The following is a 25,560-nucleotide window of genomic DNA, read 5'->3' on the forward strand; positions in this document are numbered from 1 at the left end:
TGCCTACCTGCCTGCTCACCATTTCTGCCCCACATCCACGACTGTCAGAGCTACAGCCCCGCTGCTCCCTTCCACACGCCCGCCCCCGACTGCGGACTCCCAAACATGGTGCAGAGGGAGGAAACATGGTTGGTCACCACGGGGGTTCAAGGCGAAGATCCAATCCCTTCCCCAAGATGCACACATACCCTGCACCACACCCCAGGGGTACTGCCTGGCCTTGGCCATCTTGTTGCCAATCTTCACCTCTTCAGTGCTGCCGACCACTGCAAATGGCAGATGGACCTGCCAAGTAACAAGGGCAGAGAGTACAATAAGTCCTCACTTAACGTTGATGACAGGTTCTTGGAAACTGCAATGTGAAGTGAAACGACTATAGAATGAAATCATTTAATTATAGTCTAATCAATATAACCAAGAGTTAAGTTCCTATGGCTTATTTCTGGTCACAAAAATATCACCAAACTTCTCAAGACCCTAAACACTTCTAATATTAAATATGGAAATACATGAGAGCTATACATACATTTAAGAAAGATTAATACAAGTCAGATCATTACTTTCTAACCCACTGATTCCAGCTCATGGTCGAGGGTGGCCAGAGCCCCTCCCCGCAGCTCAGAGCGCCAGGTGGACCCCACCTTGGACAGGACACCCTTCCATCGCAGGGCACATCACACCCACACACACACTCAGACTAAGACAATCAGACATGCCAATTCACCTCACAGGCACATCTTTGGGATATGAGAGGAAACCGGACAGAGTCCCTAGAGAAAACCCACGGGGGACATGGGGAGAACATGTAAACTCCACACAGACAGTGACCCCAGCCAGACACCAATCAACGTTATAAGGAAACAACATTGAACAAAACGAAATCATTTGAAGACCTGCTGTAGTTATCTTCCCCAGCTCTGGCAAAGACTGGTTCTCTACCTGCCTCTATACTTTCCCTACTTCTGCGGGCCTCTACTGAGTGGCAAGAAACAACGGCAATGGTAGAAGAGGGCGGCGTCTCGGCAGTCCAGTGGGGGTGGGCTTCATGTATTCTATCCCTCCCACAACCAAATTCTGAGTATTTGGTATGAGTTACACTCCAGGGGAAAGTGTATGGGTTTTTGCAACTACACACTAAGCTTTGGATGCAAATACAATAGCCACTAAGACATATGTCTCTAGAGAACTTGAAGTGGGGCTTGTGGGATCAAGAAACTGAATTTCACTTTGCTCAAGCTCAGATCTTCTAAAAAGAGGAGAACCAGTTTTGTCAATGTAGATGCAAAAGTAAAATTATCTTTTTGGTACTTATTTTATATTGAAAGACTTTCAAGTATGTTAAGAGTAACTGGTATGCATCCAAGTTGGGATGTGCTATAGTTATAAATATACTTTGGATTTCAAAGACTTATCATGAAAATATCTCATTAACAAATTTTATATTGATTATGTTATGATGCTAATATATTGGCTATATTGGGCCAAATAAGTTCTTAAAATTAATTTCACGTTTCTTTTCACTTTTTTAAATGTGGCTACTAGAAAATTTTAAATTACTTATGAAATTCATATTATATTTCTATTCAACTGCTTTAGACAGTTGATCATTGCAGAAATACACTGTAGCCCATATCACTGGCCCAAGCCCAAGCCTTGCACCCAGACTTATCTCAAGCAGAGATGGTGTTTAAGACAACTGACTGTTCCCCGTTGGTTTATTTGGTAGCTATGGCTACATTCTGGGGGGAATCAGTAATTCTATCTTTTTTTCTATAACATATAAGAATATGAAGATTTGAAATGGCTGCTCTGAGAATTATATTCAGGGTTCCCTGATCCAGTGTTCTTCTATTCCAGATAAGCCGAGAAAGATGAGAAAGTTTTGAAGCCAAATCCCCTCCCACAGAGACCTTGGCATAACTCTTAGCCTAGGCTGATCAAGTGGTATTTTGTCTGTTACTCAAGATATTTATATTTTCTAGTTCATCTCACACTCCACAGGAAGGATAGAAAGCACATCTCTTTCTCAAACTCTAAGCCTAGAACTGAAATGTGTTTCCTGAAGTTGAGGCGCAACAGGCCCTTCCAGCCAACCTTTTGGGGTAACGACCAAGGAACCTGCTTTCTCCTCGCAAACTGGGTAACAAAAGCAACCACTAGTGAAGTCTGTTTTCCACATATCATATGGAATTTCATCACCAGGAACTGTCTGCAAAGAAAATTTCTTGATAAAGAGCAAGATTAATTTGGAATGTCAAAGATCTTCAGTTTTATAAATCTGTTAAAGAGAGAAAGAGAGCAAAGGTTCATGGGTATTTTCTTCCCAAGAAAGTCAACACAAATTTAGTTTCATGATGATGCAAAATGATTTAGAAGGATAGGAAGGGACATAAAGAGAAAATTAGACGATATTCAGTCATGGTGCTTCCTGAATCCCACACTGACACCCAAATTGCAGTGCTACAGCAGAATAAACAAATGTCATCTGAGCCTGAGTCTTTGACAACGGGATGAATAAGCACCCTGCTCTGCTTAGGGAGCAGTGAGCACAAAGGGAGAGTGTCGGCTGAGCCAGGGGCCTGTGTTCAAATCCTACCTCCACTACCAACAGCTGCAACCTTACGTAGGTGCCAGGCTGCAGTTTCCGCACATGTGAGGTAGAAACAATAGTACTTCACCATAGGAGAATTGTGAAGATTAAGTATAAAGCCTCAAACCGTGCCTGGTGCACAATAAATGCTCCATTAAATGTCAAAAATGGGAGGTGCTACTATTATTATGAAGCCTTCAATACCCAGAACCAGATAATTATAGAAGTAGAAGAAACCTTACATATTATCCAGTTCAGTCCTGGATAGGGAATCCCTCCACGGTATCTCGCTTAAGTGAGCTGAAACAGAATCTGTTGTCCACCTTTCATTACTTCAGTAAGGGGTTCGTTGCGCTGTGGTGGAGCTGAGGTCAAAGTTTATAAGTACTGGGCCAAACCCCTCACTGCTCTTTTGCCCATTAGTTGTCATTCTGTCTTTTGAAAAAGTCCCGTCACTCTCCTTTAAGGCAACCTTTCACACCTCCTCATGCCTGTTTCCCAAGAAGAATCTGCTCTCCAGTTTCTTCCAGTTTACTGTCCCGGCCACAGGAGGATGACAGCCAGCCTGGGTCACACAGCTCAGAGTGTGACCAGACCCGGGCAGAGTGGAGCTGGACTATCGCTGCATTATTGAGATCCCTAAATTTTAAATTCATACAATAGCAGCCCTAGAGAGAGGGAAAGCTACATTTGCTTTCAAAGTCGTACTCATTTTGAGATTAATTTAAGGAAGAAATCCTCCCTACACGAAAAGAGCCTATACAGCAAAGTCCAGAGGCTGGACTGAAAAAACCAGAAGCAGTTTTGTGGTGTAACTCTGATCTCCTAAATGTAGATGGCAAACAACATAAGACTGGGGACCAGTGGGCTGGGTTGAAATGTCAGTGCTGCTATTAACTAGATGGCTTTGACCAATTCATTTCATTCTGTGGATGAACCTCAGTATGACTCCCTTTATATGAAATGTCCAGAACTGGCATATCTACAAACAAGAAAGTAGATTAGTGGCTGCCTATAGCTGGAATGATTTGAGAATTAACAGCTAACAGGTACATGGTTTCTTTTGGGGATGATGAAAATGTTCTAAAATTGATTGTGACAATGGTTGTGCAATTTTGTGAATATACTAGAAACCACTGAATTGTCAGTATATCAACTGTACCAAGAAAGCTGTTAAATTTTAAAGTGTCAGTGCATTTAACAATGGCTTATTAGACACAACTTTTCACGATCAGATCTTCTAACAAAAGTAGAACATACTTCAACCTACTACAAACTGAAAAATTTAGACTGATTTCTGCTACCACTAGCACACTTCTGAATTAATTTTGTGCATGTATTCAGTAAGGTCAAGCTATTGAATAACTTCTAATTACATTTCACTGAAGCTGAACTTACAATTTTAGGAATTCCAAAAAACCGTCATTGGGCATCAACTATGGGCAAAGAATGCTGCTTTTACAGAAGTTATGCATTCCCAAATGAAAAAAGATATGTAGTGATTGTGACCCAGAGATGAGCCATGGCTCTGAGATACAAAAAGGAGCGGCGGGGACGATTCGGATATCAACTGGCAGGATGGAGGCTTCTATCACAGGCAGCTTGGTCTGCTGAAGCTTTAATCAATTTATCTCCTGACCAGTTCCTCCCTGTGACTTGGAAATTATACACTCAACTGCCAATTTACCTAATGATTTAGTAAAGGGTGAGAAAAATTTTTAAAAAGGGAAAGACAGGAACTAATCACCTAAGCAAAAGTGAGACAGTAGACATATTTCTGCCAACACTGACAGAAGCAGAGACCTAATTCCATTAAGCTGCTTTATGTGAAAAAGTGCGGGGATGGCATTCCCTCCCCACAAGGTCTGCTATAGAAATCATCATTGTTAGAGTGGGAAGGAAGTTGGAAATCATCTCAGTTAACGCTCCCATTTGAGAGATGGGAAAACTAAGGAGCAGGGTGCTTAAGAGACTTCAAATAGTGACTCCACTGAAGACATCCGATTCCCCGTCCAGTGTTCTAGCGGCTCTACAACGCTGCTCCTAACAAAGGCTTTCAGGAAAATCACTGATTGGTCCTTTCTTACTTGATGACTTACACTCATTGTTGCATTAATCTCTGCCACTGTTTCTTCATCTGTGGGGAACTGATATATCTGGACTCCATTGCTGACTAGTTCACTCATGATCTTACTCTTGAATTTGTGCAACTCGTTCTTGGCGATGGTGTCAGCTTTTGCAATTATTGGAATGATGTTCACCTACAAAACAAACACATGCAGTTTTACACAATTCCAACGTTAAGAAAAATAATTAGACAAATGAATAGAAGGTAGCAAACAGACTAATAAAAATGGTAAAACTTCACTTAAAAATTGAGATGATATTAAAAACAGGACTTTCTACCTCGATGCAGAATTAAGAAGACATGGGATAATCTTTTAGTTCCATCTGTGAACACTTTTACTTCCTCCCATCTGGCACTGAAAGCATACTTGTAATTTCCTCTCCTGTGCTACCTCATTTTTCTTCACAGAGTAAAAGGAAGTGCCTACTCCATGACAAATAGCAATAACAAAGAAGAGTATTCGTTGAAGAACCAACCACTCCTTTTATGCCCCTCCCAGCTATTTAGGAACTTGATTTTTGCATGCGCCAAACATTGTAATAACAAAGTTTTTGTCAGTTGGAATAGAGGAATATTCAGCTCTACACAGGATAACATCCTTTCTTTCTTCTGATAACCTGAAAACTTCAAGAAGTGAAGAATCTAAGTATTAACCAAAACAAAAATGGTTTCACCTACTTTCTAATTCTTCACAATCACACCAACTAACTCTTTTGAAAGTCAGCTTCTATCACATTACTCCTTTATGCCAGAGCGAGACCTAGTGCCAAAGGCCAGGCTGACTTTCAGAGCATCGGTTACAAAAAGCAGGGAGCCCTCAGAGTTTGATAACAATGGCAGAAAGCCCAGAAGAAGAGCCCAGGATGTCCTCCAGCACAAGCCCCAGACCCTGAGGCCAGGCATTCTTCTCTCAGCTTCCGCCAGCATGGTCCACAGGACACATTTTTTAAAATTCTTTGTGTTGTTTTTTGTGTGTGTGTGTGTGTTTTTTAAAAGACGTTTCTATCCCCTTTCTTTGGGACTTGCTTTTTTTAAAAAAAAAAAAACACTTTATTTAAGTGTGTTTTTCCAGGACCCATCAGCTCCAAGTCAAGTAGTTGTTTCAATCTAGTTGTGGAGGGCACAGCTCAGAGTGGCCCATGTGGGGATCGAACCGGCAACCTTGCTGTTAAGAGCACCATGCTCTAACCAACTGAGCTAACCGGCCACCCTAAAATTCACTTTTAAGATCAACTTTCTTCCACTCCCTAGTAGGTACAGAGGTTTCAATAAGATGCTAATGACATTCCACACCTGGGACCAGGCTCTCTACGCAGCTCAGGGGAAAAGGGAACAACTCAGTGAGAAAGCAGTCTTAGCCAAAGAGGAGTTTTTAGGGAGGTTTTCCAGGTCACAGCTGCATTCCTTTGCTTCTCCTTTTATCCCAAGAGCCAAATCAAAAATCCCTGATAAACCAGAATGAGATGACATCCTGACAGAAAAATCTATTCCTTGACCAACTCCTATCTCCTCATGCTTGGGTTTCCTTCAGCAAGCGACAGACTGAAAACACATCACTGACGGTGGGGGGCAATGTTTGGATCAGGGGCTGAGGAACAGAAAACTTCCCAGTTGTTCATATTGGCTACCTTTCGTACACATTTAGTATTCAGTTAATATTCACATAGACAAAATGGCAGGGGGTCATCGTTTCCTGGCCAATTTGACCAGAGCCAGAGACAAACCAGGCAATTAAGATTTAAAGTCTATGTTTCCTCAGTGGCAGGTACTTGCAAATCTTTTCTGAAATTATTATGTTTGCCTTAACTCTTCACTGTACTTGTATAAACAAACCTGACAAAACCGTGTTCAGACGCTACCTAACACTAACTACAACAAGCCCAGTTCTTTGAAAGCAGTTTAACCTGCTTTGCGGCGACATTTTTTTTTTTTTTAAGCGTTTTTTTTTTTTTTTTTTTTTTAAAGCTGTTTGTTTGGCCTTATTTTCTTTTCCTTTTTCAATCAACCGCACTAAACAGAATCCTATGATGGATGTTAGCCTGCCTTGGTCTGTACACTTGGCCTCGGTGAGGACGCCACCTCCCTCTTCACCCTTCCCCAGCTCTGCTTTCCAGCACATGACAGCACAGAGAAGGGGCCTCACTGCCCAGGACACCCCCACCGCTGATGGCTAACTGCAGCTGAAACAAGTGAGATGAAGAAGGGTTTCTATGTATTCTCCCAACAGTATTCTAGCTGCAATAATCGTTTCAGGCTGTTAGAATATTTTTCTGTAAACCAGGGCTAGAAGCCCAAGGAGCCTGGCCCAGCTTCACCCACTGCAGGTGTTTTGTGTGCGGGATCAGACAGGCCTTAGGGACAGGCTGAGCTTCTCAGCGTTCTCTCACTTTTATGTCTCTCTGGAGAGAAAGCATCTTTCATACAGTGGTGTGTGGACAAAAAATAACACCTAACAAAGCCATCCAAGTATAAGATTTTTTATTGAAGTCAAGAGGAGGTTAGAATCTAGGAGAAAATACCATAGCTTCGTGTTGTGGTTGTTCTCATTGCCATTTGCTGCTGCTCTATTTCAGAACATATTGTCTGCCATTTATCTCAAATTGGAAAATAAAATTAATTGTAAAGTAGATCACCTAATGTGATCAAACTTATCAGTCCCTTCCTTCCAATGTGGTGAAACAGAGGACAGGTCAAACTGAAACTAAGACTTTAACTTCTTTTGAACATATGGGTATAGTAAAATCTAAGAAGCTGGACCATCCTTGTCACATAGAAAAAAAATTAACTTTTTTTCATTCTAAACTTCAAATTAAAGACAAACCTTTTAAAGGATTTAGAGAAAGCTTTTTAAGAAAATAAACAAATCATGAATTTATGTTTCAATCTCCCTAAATTTAACCCTTCCTATGACTGTTCTGGTGTCTCCATTATATAATTCCTAACCCTCATCAGAGCATACACTGATACTAATTTAAGAAATAAACATACTATGTAACGAAGCTGCATGGTTTGGTTTGTTTGTTTTGTTTCGTTTTCTCCTAACATCCAGAGAGGTTTTGAAGCATTTTTCTCATATTGCTAAAAACCCTATGGTTCTGTAAACCAGAAAACACAAATTACAGGGTTGGGGAGGGAGGGATAGAGGGATGAACAGGCAAAGCAGAGAGGATTTTTAGGGCAGTGAAAAAACTCTGCATGATACTATGATGGATACATGTCATTACACTTGATTCAAACCCACAGAATGTACAACACCAAGAGTGAGCCCTACTGTAAACTACTGACTTTGGGTGATAACGATGTGTCAATGTAGGCTCATTAGTTCTAACAAACATACTACTCCGGTGGGGATGGTGGTAACTGGGAAGGCTACACATGAGTGAGGGCAGGGGATACATGAGAACTCTCGGTACCTTCCTCTTAATTTTGCTGTGAACCTAATACTGCTCTAAAAAATAGTCTTTAAAACAAAACACCACTAAATTACACTGAAAGCAGAGACTAAATTGGGGCCTTTGGATAAAGAGGCTCTAAAAGGAGAGTGGAGGGTAACCAGAGTGACAGTGAGTACCTTACTGTCCAGCTTTTTCATGGTGACCAGGTCCAGGGACTTCAGTGAATGTCCAGTAGGTGCAATGAAGTAGAGGCATGCGTGGATCCTGGTGTCGTGGTAGTTGAAGAGAGAACGTTTGATCTTCAATTCCTCTTGCAAGTAGGCCTCAAACTGGGCATCGATATATTCCACTATCGGCTTATAGCTAGAATGCGGAAGAACGTTCTCTGAAACACATTTTCAAGTCAGCGTGTTCCTAGTCTCAAACCTCTTTCTCAGTTCAGCATGGTACCATCCTCCAAGAAGATTTCATTCGTTCCCTCTCCTCTAAGAGCCAAAGCCCAAGCTCCTTGGCATCCCAGGCCTTCCGTCTTCAGGTCCCAGAACATTTCCCCAGGCTCTGCTCTCCCACGCCCCTGGCTCACCCTCGCTTTCCGCCCCACCACACACAACAAGCTCTGCCTCCAGTCTTCAGCTCATTTAGCCGCTCTACCTGGGCAGTCTTCTCCCCGCTCTTCTCCTGGCTACCATTCTTCCTTCAACACGGAGAGTAGAAACATGTGGAGCATGCTGCCCCTGCCCCATGGCACCCATGAGGATATTCTCAAATGACTCTTTCTTATTGGGCCAAAGCTGAGCCTCAAAATCTATCCCAACAAACCGATTTTGATAGCTTCTACCACCTGATTGGCACTGGTGCACAGAATAAAACTGGTGTGTGATTTCAGGGTACAGCAGCACATCCTGCTGGGAGCTCTTTCTGTGCCCTTTGCCCCATTCCTCCAGAGTGTTAGGGGTTCTCCGTGCCCTGAGTACATCCCATAACTTCAGCTATAAACTGAAGTGCCTGGACCGTTAGGAGCTTCAAGATTCTTTCCAACTCCAAAATGTTATGATTTGAAGGTAAACTTTATAATCCTCTCTTCTCATTAAATCATAGTTCAAATCTGTTTTGGATAATTATGCATAATTCTATTAACTGACCCTAAGCACAATCATTAGTAGCGTATTGGGAACACATATTCAATAAACCATATGTTCTCTGGAGATTAAGTACATGAGGTCAGTGTGGAAAAGACATGAACTCTTACAGGTCTCCAAGGGGACAGCTCAGGAAAAGTTAGTGTCAGCAGCAATGAGACTTGTCTATTAGGAATACAATGGGCTAATTCTCCCCAAACTTACTACCGTGCTGAGGAATGATTTCAGCTTTAAGAAAAACAAAAACCTTCCAATATTCAACTCCCAGGCCCATAAAATGAACTAAAATCTTTGAAAGGGAACTACAAATCTTTCATAAGGAGGATGACAGCTGACACTGTAAGAGAAAAAACAAACAAAAAACAAAATAAAAATAAAGCAAAAAAAAAAAATTTATGACTAAAACCGAAGTCATCAGATAAAAGCTTTTTGATATTTTTCCTTGGTAATTTATGACACACCATTGGTTCACTTAAAGCAGACAAAATCTCTAAAGGTTTAAAGAAAAAGTATAATGTACTTCAGCAATAATAAAGTTCTAAATCATGACAAGCAAAATTCCAATGAAAAGGATGAGAAAGTGGTAAGATTCTTCTCTGTTTTCCCATTTAAAAATATAGGCAGGTATTACATAACAATAGTAACAATCATTATTATTATTATAGGATAGTTATATAGGACATGGGTTAGAAGCATAGATTCAAGCTAGACCTCCTAAGACCAAAATCTAGCTCTACAACTTGCTAGATGTGTGACTTCGGACAAGTTACTAAACCTCTCTGTGTCTGTTTCCTCATAAGTAAATCAAGAACAAAAATAGTACCGATACCAGAGAGCTATTGTGACAAATAAGTGAGCTAATATATGTAAAGGCCTAGAAGATAAAAGTAATATATAATATAATAAACAACAAATAAGAGATAAGCAATCCTGACTTTTTTAAAAGACAGGAAGAAAACAACAAAACAGGGAATTTCACCCTCACCCAATTCCAGGGCCACTGTCCTGCTCCTGAGCTCACGCCAGGCGGGGAAGAGGACCAGATCCCCCCCACGAAGCCACTAGGCCCTGTCAGTCCAGGGCCCGATCCTTCCATCTCCTGACACCGAAGCATGTGTTTTGGGAATCAGCGTCCTCCCCGAGAACGCTCTGAGCCCCAAGGAGAGGAAAAGCAGCTCACAGCAGTTATTCCTTTCTCCCTAGTTCCTGATGTTTAACTTCTCAGCACCTCCTCCAAGCATGTTCCGCTTTCTATTAATTTCCCTTTCAGCCTCTGGTTTGGATTCTGACCCTCCAAGATTGTAAGAGGCAGGACATCGCTCCTTCTCCGGTGAGGAATGCTTTCGGCCCTGGGTTCAATGTATCCAAAGAAGTCTACCGCTCTCCTCTTACATCTCAGGCCTCCTGCCTTCCTGCTACGGAGTCCTGGCCAGTCTTTGGATCTCATTCTTTGCCCTGTATGTGGTCTCCCTGAAAAGAAAACCATATTCGTTCCTGTTTCACTTGCCATCTACCTGATGACTCACAGGTCTCTGCTGCCTTCACCTGAGCTTCCGATTCCTCCTTCCAACTGCTCACCAGGTATTGCCATTCGCTTTCTAACTAAGTATGTCCAAAATCAAACTCTCCATCTTGCCCCCAAACCCATATATTCCCATATTCCTCAGCACGGCGAATGGCACCTCCATCCACACCGCGGGCCAAGACAGAAACCTGGGATTCAACCCAGAAATCTCCTTCCCCTCCTACCTCTCACATGAAATCCCATCCATTTTGTGTATTATTATAAACCGATTAAAAACTGTATGCCAGGAGAACTCTTCACCAAAGTCACTATCGCCTGTGGAAGATTGAATTATGTTGATGAAATAGTTTCCTTTTGATGCATAACAAGCCACGCAAGGGCTTTGTCCTCCCTTTCACAATCTTTCAAACCAATTCTCTGTCCCTCACTCCTACTCCTTTCCACTTCTTGTTATCTACATGCACAGGCATAAAGACAAGGAAGCTTAATCCCTGTTTTGTCTTTTGCTAGTTTCCAGTCTTAAAGAAAAGGACACCTATTTATATTCTATTTAGCCAATTCAAACTTCTCTGGATTGTAGCCACATAAATGGGGGGTGTGTGTGAATCATATCTAGCCCTTACATTTTCGCACAATTTCCTTTTAAGGCATGGGGATATTCCCTTTTACCCACAACTCATTTTTTTCATTTACCTCCAGCCATTAAAACAACAATAAAATGACAAAGGTTGACCCTAAAACTGATGCAAAAAATGTTTTATACAATGTTTTCTATCTACCCAAGCTACCCACTGATTATTTTTGCAAAATAGCCAATGCCATCATTCAGGGACTGACTCTCCATTTTATATATGACTAGATGCCTACCACGCATTCTTCTCTATACTGCTGTTAGCCAAAGCCAATTTTCCTTATGCCTCAACTATCTCTAACAGAAAATGTGGAAAAAAAAAAAAAACCTTATAATTTAAAGACAAAACAGTCCACTTCAATTCCATTTTTATAACTTTGGTGAAGATTTGGTGAGTTGGAGGATTCTCTCTCAGTGGATTTCAATCATCTGTGCTTTTCAGGGCTGATGATCAGGTTAATTAATGATATGCCATTGACAGTCTAACTCCCACCTCTCAAGGGTAGGGCTAACTAATTCTTCAATTTCCAGTTCTATAGTAAAACTGAGTTTCCCTTCTTCAGACCCCTTTCTTTCTTCACCGAAGAGTACAGACAACTAAACAAGGAAGTCCTTAAACCACAAAGAGTTAATCATGCTATTAACCATAACAGGAAACCTTACTAGATCTCTCTTCCTGCCTCCTTCTAGCTAGCCTGGTCCCAGGCAGATAATGATGTAGGAATGCTGACATGTCCGAAGCCTACATAAACAAACTGGGACATTCTTAAAGCCTTGCATCGATGGCAGAAAGGCTTGCCTAATCCCCAAAGTAGTAAAATAATCATGGGTTTAGAGAAACGGCACATCCCTCTCTTCCCATATGGTTACAGACCGATGCAAAAATGCACAGCCCACTTCCAATTTCTTGATGGATGCAGGGCCTATCTGAATAACTATTTTAAACAATAGTCATTTGGGTTTATAATCAACAGTGTCACTCAGACCTTCTGGGGCACAGAGTTCTAAATGCCATTTAAAGAGCTTATGCAACAACAGCTGTCAAGAAATTTCAGAAGAAAAAAAAATTTGGTATCTAGGTTAGGTTAGTATCACACTTCCTCTCTTCTAAATCTCCTTGGAAACTATTATCTGACCCAAATGAGTCAGATAACTTCTTAAAGAAGCCTCCAGCTGCAAAGAGGAGGCTCAGCATTGTACTAGCCACTTTGTTCAGTGCTGGCAAGTGCAAACCCACCAGCCTGAGGGCAAGTCCCGTTTAGGGGAGAGGCAAGAAGTCAGCGGCAGTGCTCAGGCAACGACTCTGGGCTGGAACAGCACATGGAATCTGAGAGGCAAGATGCTGGAAGACAGTTCTCATTTCTGAAGGAAGAGACCCTAAAAGGTCCAGGTGCTGCCCTCCAATCATGGAATATCTAAGCATGACTTTCTATAACCCCAGGGAGAAACCTGTGCGGGTCAGAGAGATGGAGCCACGTCTTGCCCTGAGTGTGTACTATAATCAGTGATGGAGCCCCCAGCTCTCTCCAGTATCCCACAATGCACCTGTGCACTTTTTCTTATCACCAGGGCTTTCTCTTCATCCATTCTACTTGGCATTGCAAACAGCCTCTCCATCATTCCTTGGCATTGAGGTCAGAAATTAAGAGCAACTGCTCAGCTGCAGGGTGTGAGCTCAGCTGTCCCCCACCCCAACACAATGTACAGATAGTGCATTTTGACCAGATGCAAAATAAAATCTTTCTCACTAGATCTAACAATTGCTCCTGTTATTAGAGGACAATGTTTATTAAAGAGCATTTAAATTGCTCTATAGCTAAAACAGAGCTCAGTGCTCAGCTACATAATGAATTAAGTATTTCTCTGTCATCACTATGGTGCTCATATGTATCAGAGGGTTAAAATATATATACAGGCAACACACATTTCTAGATAAAAATAGTTCAAGCTCCTCTTTATAAAACACATGCATATAATATACACAGTTTTGAGGCAAATGAAAACACAAACAAAAAACCCTGGTACTAACGGCATTTCTGAACCCTGAGCAAACACCATAATTTATTGACTTGGTGTTTTATTCCCATACTGCTGTCACAGCTCAAAAACATATCTGGAAGCCCCGTTCGGAAATCATCTTTGGGTGGGCCTGCGATAGTTTTATTTTCACTTTATCAAACTTCTTTTAAGAATGAATGTAATATTTAAAATAGCCAGAAATTAGCTAATATTTTTCCAACAGATCTTTCATAACAATGTTTTCTTCACTTTGGGGTTTTAGGAGCAACACAAGGCAGAAGCCACACAAGGAAAAGGGCTCTTCTCACAAGCCATGGTGAAGGCATTCAGTTACCTGGGACAGAGCTGGTGGACGTTCTAGATAGAGACCTGCCCCAGGGTCACAGGTACCAACTACATGAGGTGGTTGGTGGCAGGGGTTTCTGCTAACTGTGCAGTATGGGGGTAGGGGGTGGAGGATGTTTCTCTAGATTGATTTTCCTGATGGGAAAGCCCCGAACCTGGTTCCATGGCCATCCTGGAAAAATGCCATCCGTGAGCTTATTCCTCGTAACAAATTCCTTTTCTGCTTACATTAGCTGGAATCAATTCCACTAGCTGATTCTGACCTGAAGAAGATTTCTCAGAGAACAAGAATGTCTTATCATTTAGGCGATAGAGTTGGACCACGCCCCATCACCAGTGAACACGTAGTCTTTGAATTTCCTGGGGATGAGTCCTGCTAGCTCTTCATCCATTTACATCCCCTCAGAATCCCAAGATATACCTGTCATCTTTATTGATCTGATCTCCAAATCCCACAGTGTCCACAATGGTGAGCTTCAGCCGGACATTGCTTTCCTGAAGCTCATAACTTCTGGCTTTTAACCGGACACCTGGTTCATTATGAGTAGCTGGGTCACTTTCAAATTTGGTGTTGAATAAAGTGTCCATTAACGTAGATTTGCCGATGCCCGTCTCACCTACATGACCACAAGAGAGAAATCAGAGAACGTGTCAATGCCTCTTAGTTATCAGAGCCCTTCGTCAGGAGCTTTGCATAATCACCTTTGTAGAATTGTTTAAAAAGTCACCAGAAGTCCCTCCACAAAAAGAGAACGAGTCAATTTTTTTCTATGAGTGATCTATCGAATACCTTCCTATAAGTGTCTTAATGGATTTCAGAAACTATTTTGCAGAATAGATCTTGAACTTACAGATCAAGATACTCTTCTTTCCCTCTGGTGAGAGAAACAGAACGTGTAAGCTTGCCTAGGGTCAGTGTGTACATTACAAAAACAAAGTGTATCTCTTCCTCTCCTAATTGTTGGTGTATGAAACTACATTACTTAAAGTATATTACTAAGTTTCTATTACTAGGAAAAAAAGAAAGACTTATTCCATTTATACTGAATTATCTGATATAATCTAACGTTGTCAAAAAGAATTACATTTTTCAAAACAACACTCTTGACAGTAATAGCAATAATAACAAACCCCGCTGATGTTACTGAGCGCTTATCATGCGCCCGGCCCGGGGGCAAGAGCTTCCAGTGCATCATCTCTTTTCAACCCTATTCCTCACCTCCAAGAAACGAACAGGGGCTCCTGTTTCCTCCATTTTACAGGTGGTGCACTGAGGCTTAGATAAGGTTAAGTGACTTGGCTAAAGTCATACTGTTAAGAGGCAGACCAAAGGTTCCAACCCAAGTTTGTGTGATTCTAACACCTACACTCAACCAACAAAGCATCCTGACTTGACTATTACAGAAAAAAAACCAACTGCCTAACATTTTCCATTTAGTTATAGTTACGAATGTGTGCAAATCTTCCATATTATCCCCATTTTCTTTCCCTATTCGTCTGGAGTCAAGATGGCAAACATTTGTTGGTTTTCCCAGTTTCAGGGTGATGTCCATGACAATGCAACTGAATCATGTTACATGACCTGCAACACTTATTAATTCACATTGATGATTCAAGTCAATAAATGTTTACTGAGGCCCTAATTAGTGCACAGCAGAGTAGCAGGTACCTGGTATCACTATCTGAATCAAATGGTAAGACCCAAATATGGAGCCACCAAGAACTTTAGCCAGACCTTCATAAGACCAAGCAAAACTCTCTTTAATTGTAATTCTTATATTGAATCAAAAATAGTTGCTAATGAGAAAGAACCCAGCCTTGTCACTGGTGGTGGTAGTGGTAGTGATTGAATGTGTGATGGTGAAAAGAGGGGAGTAGAAATCAAAGATCATCCATAGGAATGTCTTTTTTTCTTTTTTAATCTGGAAAATTTCCCAAATAGATTTCCAGCTAATTTAAACATACCAATATGTTACAGCCCTTTTAACAAATCCCAGGAACAGTTTCTCTTCTAGAGAATTGGTATAATGACTTTTAGGATGGTGACAATTCCATGGGGGGAAAAACAGCTCTGGGATTTGTAGCCTTAGGGCAACTCTCCCTCTGTAATGACAAAATCCACTTACTAATTAGGTCTGTATTACTCATTGCTTTTCGACATAGTGCAAAAGTGAAGTAGGATGGAGTCTTTTTGGAGTTGAGCTTTCTCTAATCAGAAGCCTTACATGCTTTACAATGATTCACTCAGAGGATAAGAGTTGTTCAAGTATGTTTGCCTTACTCTTTAACCTTTCCCATTGGGCCCCTGATACTTCTAAGATCAAAGAATTTCCTTTCATCAGCCTTCATTCAGCCAGTATTTTTCAAGTGTCTACTACTGTGTCCCCCCCAAAAATAAGGCCTACCCAGACAATCAGCTCTAATGCATCTTTTGGAGCAATAATTAATATTAAACCCGGTCTTATAGTAAAATAAGTCTTATATTATGGTAAAATCATATTAGACCCGGTCTTATGTTATAGTAAATAGTCTTTATAATATAATATAATATAATATAATATAATATAATATAATATAATATAATATAATATAATATAATACCAGGTCTTATATTAATTTTTGCTCCCAAAGATGCGTTAGAACTGATTGTCTGGCTAGGTCTTATTTTCGGGGAAACAGGGTATGTACCAAACTCGGTGCCAAGTTCTGGGAATACAACAGTGAACTAGCCTGCTGTGGTATTCTCCCATAACCTAGAATCTGACCTAGAACATGACCAATCAGACTCTAACTTATTATTATGGGGATGTTATTTTAAGCTCCTGACATAACCACACTCCTCTTAAGAGCAAGACCATACTTTATACCTGTGACCTTGCTAATGACCACAGGTAACTTGACCAGGGATGGCCTCTGACAAAGGTACCCATAGAAGTCTGATTACTATGCTCAGAAAAAGTGCTCCATACTGGACAGTGACCTATGTATCCAATCAGAACTTCTCTCTTCAGGAGTTTCAATAAAGAGGCATACAGTCTGCACACAAGGTGATGGCATGGAAAAAAAAAAGATATACAGAGAGAAGGGAATAAGCAGAAGCTATGAGGCAGCAAAGGCTTTAGGTAAATCGAAGACATGTTTTTGACAGACCATTAGCAGGGAATACAGTACAAACAGAACAGACATACAGTACAGCTTACTATTTGAAATTCATTCACTAATAATACTTGAGTATTTCTTATGTGACAAGCACAGGTGCTGGGGATAAAATGATGAACAAAAACAGACAACAGACACAGCTTGAACTTCTGTAATACACTGAACGTCATTCCAGATTTCCATGAAGTCTGGCCGTGTAGCAGTTGAGACTATTTCCTATCTTCCTTACCTTCCTGAAAATTACAAGAAAAAGGCCCATCAATAAAAGTAATCTAAACTAGTCTTTGCTTCCTAACATAATAGAGCTCAACAAGCTCACATAAAAAAAGCTTTAAACAAAACAAAGTTACTATGTAATGGATATAGAAACAAAACAGGGTTCTCAAGATACTTAGACTCTGGTAGGCAATTCAATTCTGTAAGTACTCCAGGCATTTTAAGTACCTGCTACATATGTAACTTTCTCAAGTGCAGCAGACTTCTTTTCAGGATTTATGTATTTTCAGACCATGGACAAAGAATGACAGCAGAATTACCTTATAAAGGTCTCTCTGTATCCATTCAGTTTTCATCGTTGCCCCCCAAAACAGCAATAAAGACGTCAATGTCCCTGGCAAGAATTCCAGGTTACCTGTATTGGACTGAAATTACCATCTCATTTTGCTAGGTTGAGAATTAGTTAAGCACATGTGAATCAGGAACACCATGTTTTTTGTTTTTTGTTTTTTTAAAGGAAAGGTAATTTTAATTATCATTTACATTAAGGTGGAAATTATGAACAATTAGCATTCCAGGCCCTACTTATAGCACAGGGTTAATCAATGGGTAGGAAAAACCACTGTTCCTCTAAATTTTGGAGTTCTTTACTTTCCTTTTCTATACTCTGTGCTTTTAAGAGACATAATTAGACACAGCTACTCTAGCAGCAGTGTGATTCACCAAAAGCAGTTCAGTAAAAATAACAGCTTTTGGAATAAAAGTCATGCTAGAACTAGGGGAGTTTTTTGATGCATTAGTTTTTGAGGCCTCTGTTTAGCCCCAGAAAGAAGGATATTTTCTATACTTTTGAGGACCCATAAGAATAAAAGGGCTGCTTTCTAACCAAGTAACTGAAAGCCTACCAGGCATAGGTTCCAATTCCAACTAAACAACTATAACAGTATTTTGAGAAAATGAACGATTACCACTAATTCTGAAGCCTTTCAGAATGCCCTCACAGAGTGCCGGATGCAGAGTAGGCATTTATTAAAAGTTAATTGAGAAGGAAAATGATCCTGATGATCATTTATACTGAGATTTGCCACTTCGGTGGATTTTTCAGTTTGTTGTTTATTCTATTATAAATTCACCTGCCTAACCCTTGGTTGTTTGAATCATTAGAGAATTGCTCTTGAAGCATGGTCTGTGGCTTCTGTTTGTCCTGCTCCTGCCAGCGCTGGTGACCATGACACCCACATCACACCGGAAAGCAGTCCTACCTCTTCCATTCTATTCTCAGGCTTATTTAATCTGCAAGCTCTAAGTTGGACATTAAACCAACAAGCAAACAGGAACTGTATTATTAATCAGAAGGTAACTGTAGATTGCTCAAATAGCTGATCTATAATTCAGCATCTTTTACTCTGATTTCTAAGACTGACTAGTTGAATGATTACCCAAGTAACTGTGTAGGAATGTCTGCCTCCCTCCTCTAAATATTCGAGATTTTATTCTTGGAAGGAGCCAGAGAACCACAGAGCTATGTGCCTAAGCTGTGTTGTTTTAACTCCTCAGAGAATTGCCTGTGATGAAACACGCTTTGGGCGAACCCCAGCGGCCTGCGTGAAGGACTTCAAAGAACAGCACATGACACCTGGTATCGCATGGATTGATTGCGCTGACTTAGAAAGTGCTCAGGAACCTCGACCTAGATGTGGGGACATTCACCCTTATCTCATCTCGGAAAATCATGGGAGAAAGTCTAGGTGAAACTGTGTTTCATCTGGAGCAACTATTTTGTTTCTACTTTATAGATACTGTAAATCTGTCATTATTAAACTTTTAACGTGTAATTGGCGTGTAATATGTGCTCAGTAAATATCTGTTGAATGAATGGATTCCCGCCAGCTCCTGGCTGAAAGACCAATGTATTCCTGATAGAACTGATTGCTACAGGCAGGCCTGCCTGATGGCACTGAGATCTGACTCTTTCCCTGGGTTTACTTTATTTTCGGGGGTTAATTTTATCTTTATTTCTTTACTCATTCATTTCACCTTGTAAACCCTTTATATCCTTTCCTGGAAAAGTAAGATGGGATAAAAATGTTTAAGATTTGACTGTAAAATCCTACAGTCTCTATTGACATGACAGGCTTGGCTGAAATGATTTTTACACTTGTCTGTCTTCTGCTCCTCTTCTGTCATCTCCTCAAAACAATTATGGCTGAGTTATTTTTAAAATGTCTGTTTTTCAAAATGTATTATTAATGTACTTTAACACTACTATTGAACAGGTTCCTCTTCAAAAGCAGGGGTGTTGCAGTATTTTATCCATCTTTGTATGTGCACAAAGCACCAACGTACAGCTGTATCAGTGCTGAAGTTTCTTGCAGAGCTAGTGTCATTTTGGGAAATGGATGTAAAAGATATTTAAATTTAAAATTGCGAAAAAAGGCTGAATACTAATTTAGATTCTCTGGAGAAATACAGCATGAGCAAGACAGAAAAGGCTTTATTTAAACTAAAGTGCAGCTATGGGGTGATTTAGCGTGTTGTAAACAAGATGGAGAATGGGGGAACTATAAACTCCTGGGTGTTCTGGTACCCAATTTAGCATCAAGAATTCTCTTCCGGGTTAAGTGAACACTACTGTCTCACTCTTTATTTCATTTCTTTCCAAGACTCAACAGAGATGGGTTCTAATACCAGACATTTACTGCAGTGCCTCTAAAACTAGACTAAGCTCATGCCAGGATTAGTTTCTGCCCTGGTTTGTACCCTCTGTTTGCAATCTATGTGCCTAGCCACAAACGGAAATTATAATTCTAAGACCTTTTTGATAAACATCATCTGCTTCCTTACTAGGATCATAACAGTTTTTAATCCTCAATTCCCTCCCATGTTTATCACATGAAAATATATTAATGATGCTATAAACACCACACATATACATACTGTGTAAAAAACTACAAATAGACAGTAGGATGACAAGGAGAAAAGCAAGTACCATGGATAGTTTTAAGCTAAATATGACACCTACTCCTCGAAGTGGCTGTCAAAATGTTTTGATCAACTAGAACGCTTTTTCATAGACTCTTGGTTTAGAAATAGATGGACCAATAATTGACAGTGAGAGTTGTTTTCTTATACACATATTTTGCTGTAAAATATTTATGGTAAAAAGATTTGATGTGCTCTACCATCTAAGGATAAGTATGCATAATACTTAATGCTGATACCCATCTCCCAAAGAGCTAATGCTGGCTCTAACCACAGAGTTCCAAAGAGTTATGGAAAAGAACCTGTTGGCTTGATACACTGAAAACAAAAAAATACTTATATAACTGTGAGAGAGCTGTTATGGTCTATCCAGTGTGTGCTTCTCCCACGTCCAGTCTCCTTTCTGATCAAGTCTTCTTTCTTATAAGGAATCTCCCACCCTGAGTGGGCCTATGACTTAGGCCTGGTCAACCAGAGACATCCTGTGACTATTCAATGAGACTTGTCAGGAATGGCTTCTTCTTTCCTTTGGGATTGCTAAGCTGACAGCACTGCTTCCGTGAAGAAAAAGCCTGAACATGAAGCCAAACAGAAGCAAGCAGGATGAAGAAGCAGAGACAGAGCCCTGAAGACACTCTTTGCATTCCTAGGGTCAGCTGCTCTTAATTACATGATTCAGTATAGTTATTTTTTAGTGCATTGGGGGCTTGAGAAAGAGTCTTAATGGAGTTGAAACTTGATTTCACCAATTCTCTGTGGAAAATTTCCTAATACAAGAACAGTCAGAGACAGATAGTGTTGCTGGCTTGGAAGATGGAGGAAAGAGTCCAAGAGCCAAGGAAGGCAGGTAGCCTCTAGCAGCTAGAAAAGGCAAGGAAAACAGATTCCGCTAGAGGTTCTGGAAAGGAACACAGCTCTGTGGATGCCTTAATTTTTGCCCAGTGAGACACACTTCTACAGGACTGCAAGGCAATAAACTGGTGTTGTTTTAAGCCACCAAAAATAATTTCCGGATACAGAAAGACACAGACAGTTTCTAGAAGGCTTCTGCAGTGTTATTTCTGTGGAATGGAAATGAGGGTGAAATAGGAAAAGGGAGGGGATACCTTTTATAAACAATAAATATGTATTATTTTCGTCAGTTTGAAAAAATGACTTTAAATGTTTAAGAATGGAACCAGAATAAAAACCTAAGAACCATACGTCTCATCACCTACCCAGGAGAGTCAGAATAGTAGCTGTTAAAATCCAACAGGGCAGCATGGATGTGGCTTGTGAGGAATTACAACTAGCATCATAATTGTGCTATTTAATACAAGGGGTCAGCCAACATACCCCACTGCACAGCACACCCCTGGTCCAGCAGCCCAGTCCCCCTGGAAAGCTTTCCCCTACTTACAGGGGCCAGGACATAACTCTAGCACGTATTCTTGAAGCTGATTTTAGAGACAGGGCTGGGAGAAGCAGGGAAGAGAAGCCAGAATAGTAATTAGCCTACAATTTAGCACATTTTTCAATAGAAAAATCAACAAATTGCCAACAAATCGCTATGCTAATGAAGAATTGCCCTGCTCTGCAATGAGCACTTACTGGGAGAGAAAAAAACAACTTATTTATGCCACTCTGTAGAACTAGCGGCCATTCAGGAGGTCCCCTGCTGAATTTTAAATGGCTCCATGCAGGGAATAGTAGAAAGAATGAGAGCTGGCTGCCCTGGTCATGTTTCTCTCTTATCTACTGCTAAAGACGGAATGCCAGAGAGGAAGCTGGTCTACTGTGCAAGTCAATTGTGGCTTTCTGCTAATGAATGTCCAGTGCAGCAGCTACATTCAGTATATTCAAATAGTTTTGAAAAGGGAAATGTCTGCCCCTCCCCCCAATAGCTAACAAATAAAATGGTAGTTCTTACATGGAGCACACACCTTTTCTAAATTTATTTAATTTTACTCAGATTAATACTGGTGCATTCTGCCAAGCCTGGGGGAAGGATAGTCCATTTGACTACATACAGAAATACAGAATTCTTTTGGTCTATCTCAGAGTGATGTCTCAGAAGTATATGCCCAGGGGACAATGGCAACAAAACAATGCAGCCCAAACCACTTCACTGCTGTCAGCTGGTCATTCATCAGGAGGGACAGTGAGGGCGAGGGAAAGGCCATTATCTGCTCCAGGGACAAGACTGCTTCAAACCAAAGGATTTCAATTTCTATTTTCCTCTTTTTCTACCTTCTTTTCTACCTTCCTCCTCTTAGTTTGAAAGGTATATGAGTAGAGAGAAGAACAAAAATGCCAGTGCCAGAGGCCTAGGCTAATGAGAAATGTTTAAAGGACATGAATAAAACACACTGAGGACATACAGAGAAGTAAGATCTCTTTGGCCTTTGTTGTTTATCTGCCAGGAATAAACTAAGGACAATATTAGATTCCAACTTAAGGACAAAAGGTTAATTTGACAATTCAGGCAAAAAATGGATTTCAAATATGAAACAGAATTTTAAAATTGTCTTCTGCGCTCTAAAAGCAAACATTTAAGACATTATAAGTTTATTAAAATAGAATAGCTTCAGATTTCACTTTCTGTAGATAGAATTCCTTTTAAAAGATGTCAGTAGAGGTTATTATTGCATTGTAGTCAGAGAGCCCAGGAACAAATTCTTAAAAGGCTTGTGAGTAATCATTACATGGCACATCTCAGTTCCTTCTTTCACCTTCTATAATCTATAGTTAGGGTCTAAATCACTACCCCCATCAAAAATTAAAATACATGTTTTAATAGCAGCATTAAACTGACCACTTACTTGATTGAGTGACACAAATAAAAATAACAATTTGAGTAACACCACAAAGCTTACAAAGCATTTACCCAAATACAAGTCTTAATCTTTGTAACTGTGTGCCAAAGTGGGTATTACTGCCCTACTTTACTGATTAAAAAAAGAAGAAGAAAAAAAAAAGAGTAAAAATACTATTCCCCTTATTTTTTGAAAATGTGCCCCCTCTGACTGTCACCTGCCAATTAAGGGTCAGATTTGTTGCTCAGCAGCAAGTGATGAGTCACTTACCAACACACAGGATGTTGAAACAGAATCCTTGAGAAGTAGATTTGTTGACCAACTGGTCAGGAAGACTGTCAAATCCAACATGGCCAGAAAGGGACAAGTTTCGAAGCTCTTCATTCTGGAATTTCAGAGGGGGAACATTTGAGAATCCGTGAACTTTGCCACCTGGGTATCACACGTTACGCACATTACTCTCTCCCTTCCTGTCTTCTTGACATGTACCCACACCCTCCTCGGCGTCTATACAACTGAAGGTTCTACACAACAACTCCAAAGCCTCACTCTTTCCACAGAATCACACTGACTCCCAAAGTACACTATCTCCCAAGGGACCTCATTCCTTGTTACACGTGTACTGATGCAGGGAAAATGGAGCTTCTAGAGGTGGCTAGTTCAGATACGCATTCAGAGACATAAAAAAATGCCAACCATTTTGATAGCTTTGAACACTCAAGAAAAACTTTCAAATTACTTTCAACCCAGAGTATAAAATAAATAAAACTCTTCTAGATACACAAAGGAGCTTTGAGAAGCTCCCAGTGGAGGATACATACTTGTTAACAATTATGGAAATTCTGTAACCACCATAATGTAACATATTTAAAATGACTCAACACATCAGTTGGTCCCATCTGCTCCATTAGCCGTCCAGGCTCCTTGGGGCTTTCTTGCTCTGCCCTACACATCTCCTGGCACAGGCCCTTCGCCCAGCCTCTCAGGATTACTGACGGAGACTGGGTTAGGTAGTTATCAGACATTTCAAAAGTTGGGTGAGTCATGCTGTTTTATAAGATGGTGCTGACTGCCTCCATGACTTTGAAGGCATCCAATGGGTGTTGGAAATAATCTGTGAAACATTTTTTCCCCCCAGGAAAACAGAGGTCACCTATGGTCCTTCAATTACAGTACCACGGTTATGGTTTGGGATTCCAGAAACCAGATAGTGAAAGCCTTCTTGAAAACAAGACTGCTGACCTTCTGGCTATGTTGCCAATGAACTTTCTATTCAAAATACTGAAGTCTGGGTGAGAAAAAGAGCCTCAAAGTTACATTTTTTTTAATAAAAAAGAAAATGACTTTGCACAGGAACACTTATATTTTTAAATACTCATTTTCATTATTCTCCTATCTGTGTTATATAATGATGAGAGTGATCTCTTTTAATCAAGGACTGAGACTTCATTTCAAATCACTATGGTTACTATATAGGCAGAGAAATGTGACTCCCTACATGCAGTGATTTTAATGGAATGTTTTATGAACAATACAATGTCTAAGGTCCTTGCCAGCTCTAAAATTCTGATTCTGTGAAAGAAGACTAAAAATCATCACACTGCCTTAATACCATGGTGGCAGCTGCAGGTTTGAGGTCAATGGGACAGAGAACAGATGCCTCGTCTATGAATAGTTTCCTTGAAACCTGCCAACAGGGAATATGAGCCTCAAGAGGAGGCACTTATCCTTGAACAGGATGGCACGGTCGACAGCTCACCAAACAGCTTCCGGAGCAGACCCGGGTGGGCAGCAGTCCTGGTAGCGGGCCAGGGCTCCCAAAACACCACACGGCCCTATTTCTACTACCTGCCCCTTCCTCTTCAGATACCTCAAAGGCTCAGACAGCAGGTATTTTTAGGGTGTTTACCACATCCGGGAAGACTTGGGGGAGGAGGATTTGAAATGAGTCTGGGTTATATTTAGAAGTCTCTCCATCACAGCTGTGCAGTGGCTGTTGTGCAGGAGGGTAGGAGAAGCTACACCAGCCTTCGTTTCACTCGCGTCACTGACTTAAACAGTCAGCGATGGGCATGAAAGGAGACAAGACAAGAAAGGACCATCATCGCACATTCCCTCTCTTCTCTACCACAATAATTCTTTTAATTTGGGGGTGGGGGCAGGGGCAGGAGGGGGCTCGAGATTTATTGCTTTGGGCTCTGGATTGTTGGGTTTTTAGAGTCAGATATCTACCCATGAGCCAATCCTGGGAAAGAATCAAAGTTAGTAATTACAGCTCTCATCCCAGTACCCAATGCTCAGCAGCTCATATTCTCACCATTTCCAAAACACGAGAAACCACCCACACACCCACTGAGTATTTTTATACCCACTGAAAACCACATACGAAATGAAGGGTTATAAAACAGTTTGGTCTTGAAATGTTTTTAATTTGAAGTTATGTCTTTCGAGTCTGTCTTCTAACTTTGTAATATAAAATATGTACATTTTATAATGCCATTTTAAAATTCCACAATCTTAGCCTTATTCTCTGCCCAGTATTAAAGGAATCTTGAGAGTTATTGCCCATTAGTATGTGATGGGGAAAAAAGGGAAATAGGAAATTTCTCGTTGGGTCCATGAACAGGCTTAAAAAC

The 25,560-nt window shown here is 40.6% G+C and overlaps 1 protein-coding gene across 11 annotated transcripts in view; it reads right to left on the bottom strand.

Moving 5' to 3' along the window:
- Positions 1–25,560, bottom strand: part of SEPTIN11 (septin 11) — a 153,123-nt gene that overhangs the window by 86,282 nt on the left and 41,281 nt on the right. For all 11 annotated transcript variants that reach the window (XR_012493680.1, XR_012493681.1, XM_074324424.1 and 8 more), the window contains exons 2-6: positions 23,195–23,309; positions 14,194–14,389; positions 8,290–8,476; positions 4,690–4,851; positions 189–285 (exon numbers count right to left, since the gene is read on the bottom strand). Coding sequence is in view for 9 of the 11 variants with exons in the window: in XM_074324424.1 (XP_074180525.1) it covers positions 189–285; positions 4,690–4,851; positions 8,290–8,476; positions 14,194–14,389; positions 23,195–23,309 (757 nt within the window). In the remaining 2 variants the exon portion in view is untranslated. The remainder of the gene's footprint in view (positions 1–188; positions 286–4,689; positions 4,852–8,289; positions 8,477–14,193; positions 14,390–23,194; positions 23,310–25,560) is intronic.

The sequence above is a fragment of the Rhinolophus sinicus genome, linkage group LG02 (genome assembly GCF_036562045.2).
Source record: "Rhinolophus sinicus isolate RSC01 linkage group LG02, ASM3656204v1, whole genome shotgun sequence".
Classification (NCBI taxonomy): domain Eukaryota; kingdom Metazoa; phylum Chordata; class Mammalia; order Chiroptera; family Rhinolophidae; genus Rhinolophus; species Rhinolophus sinicus.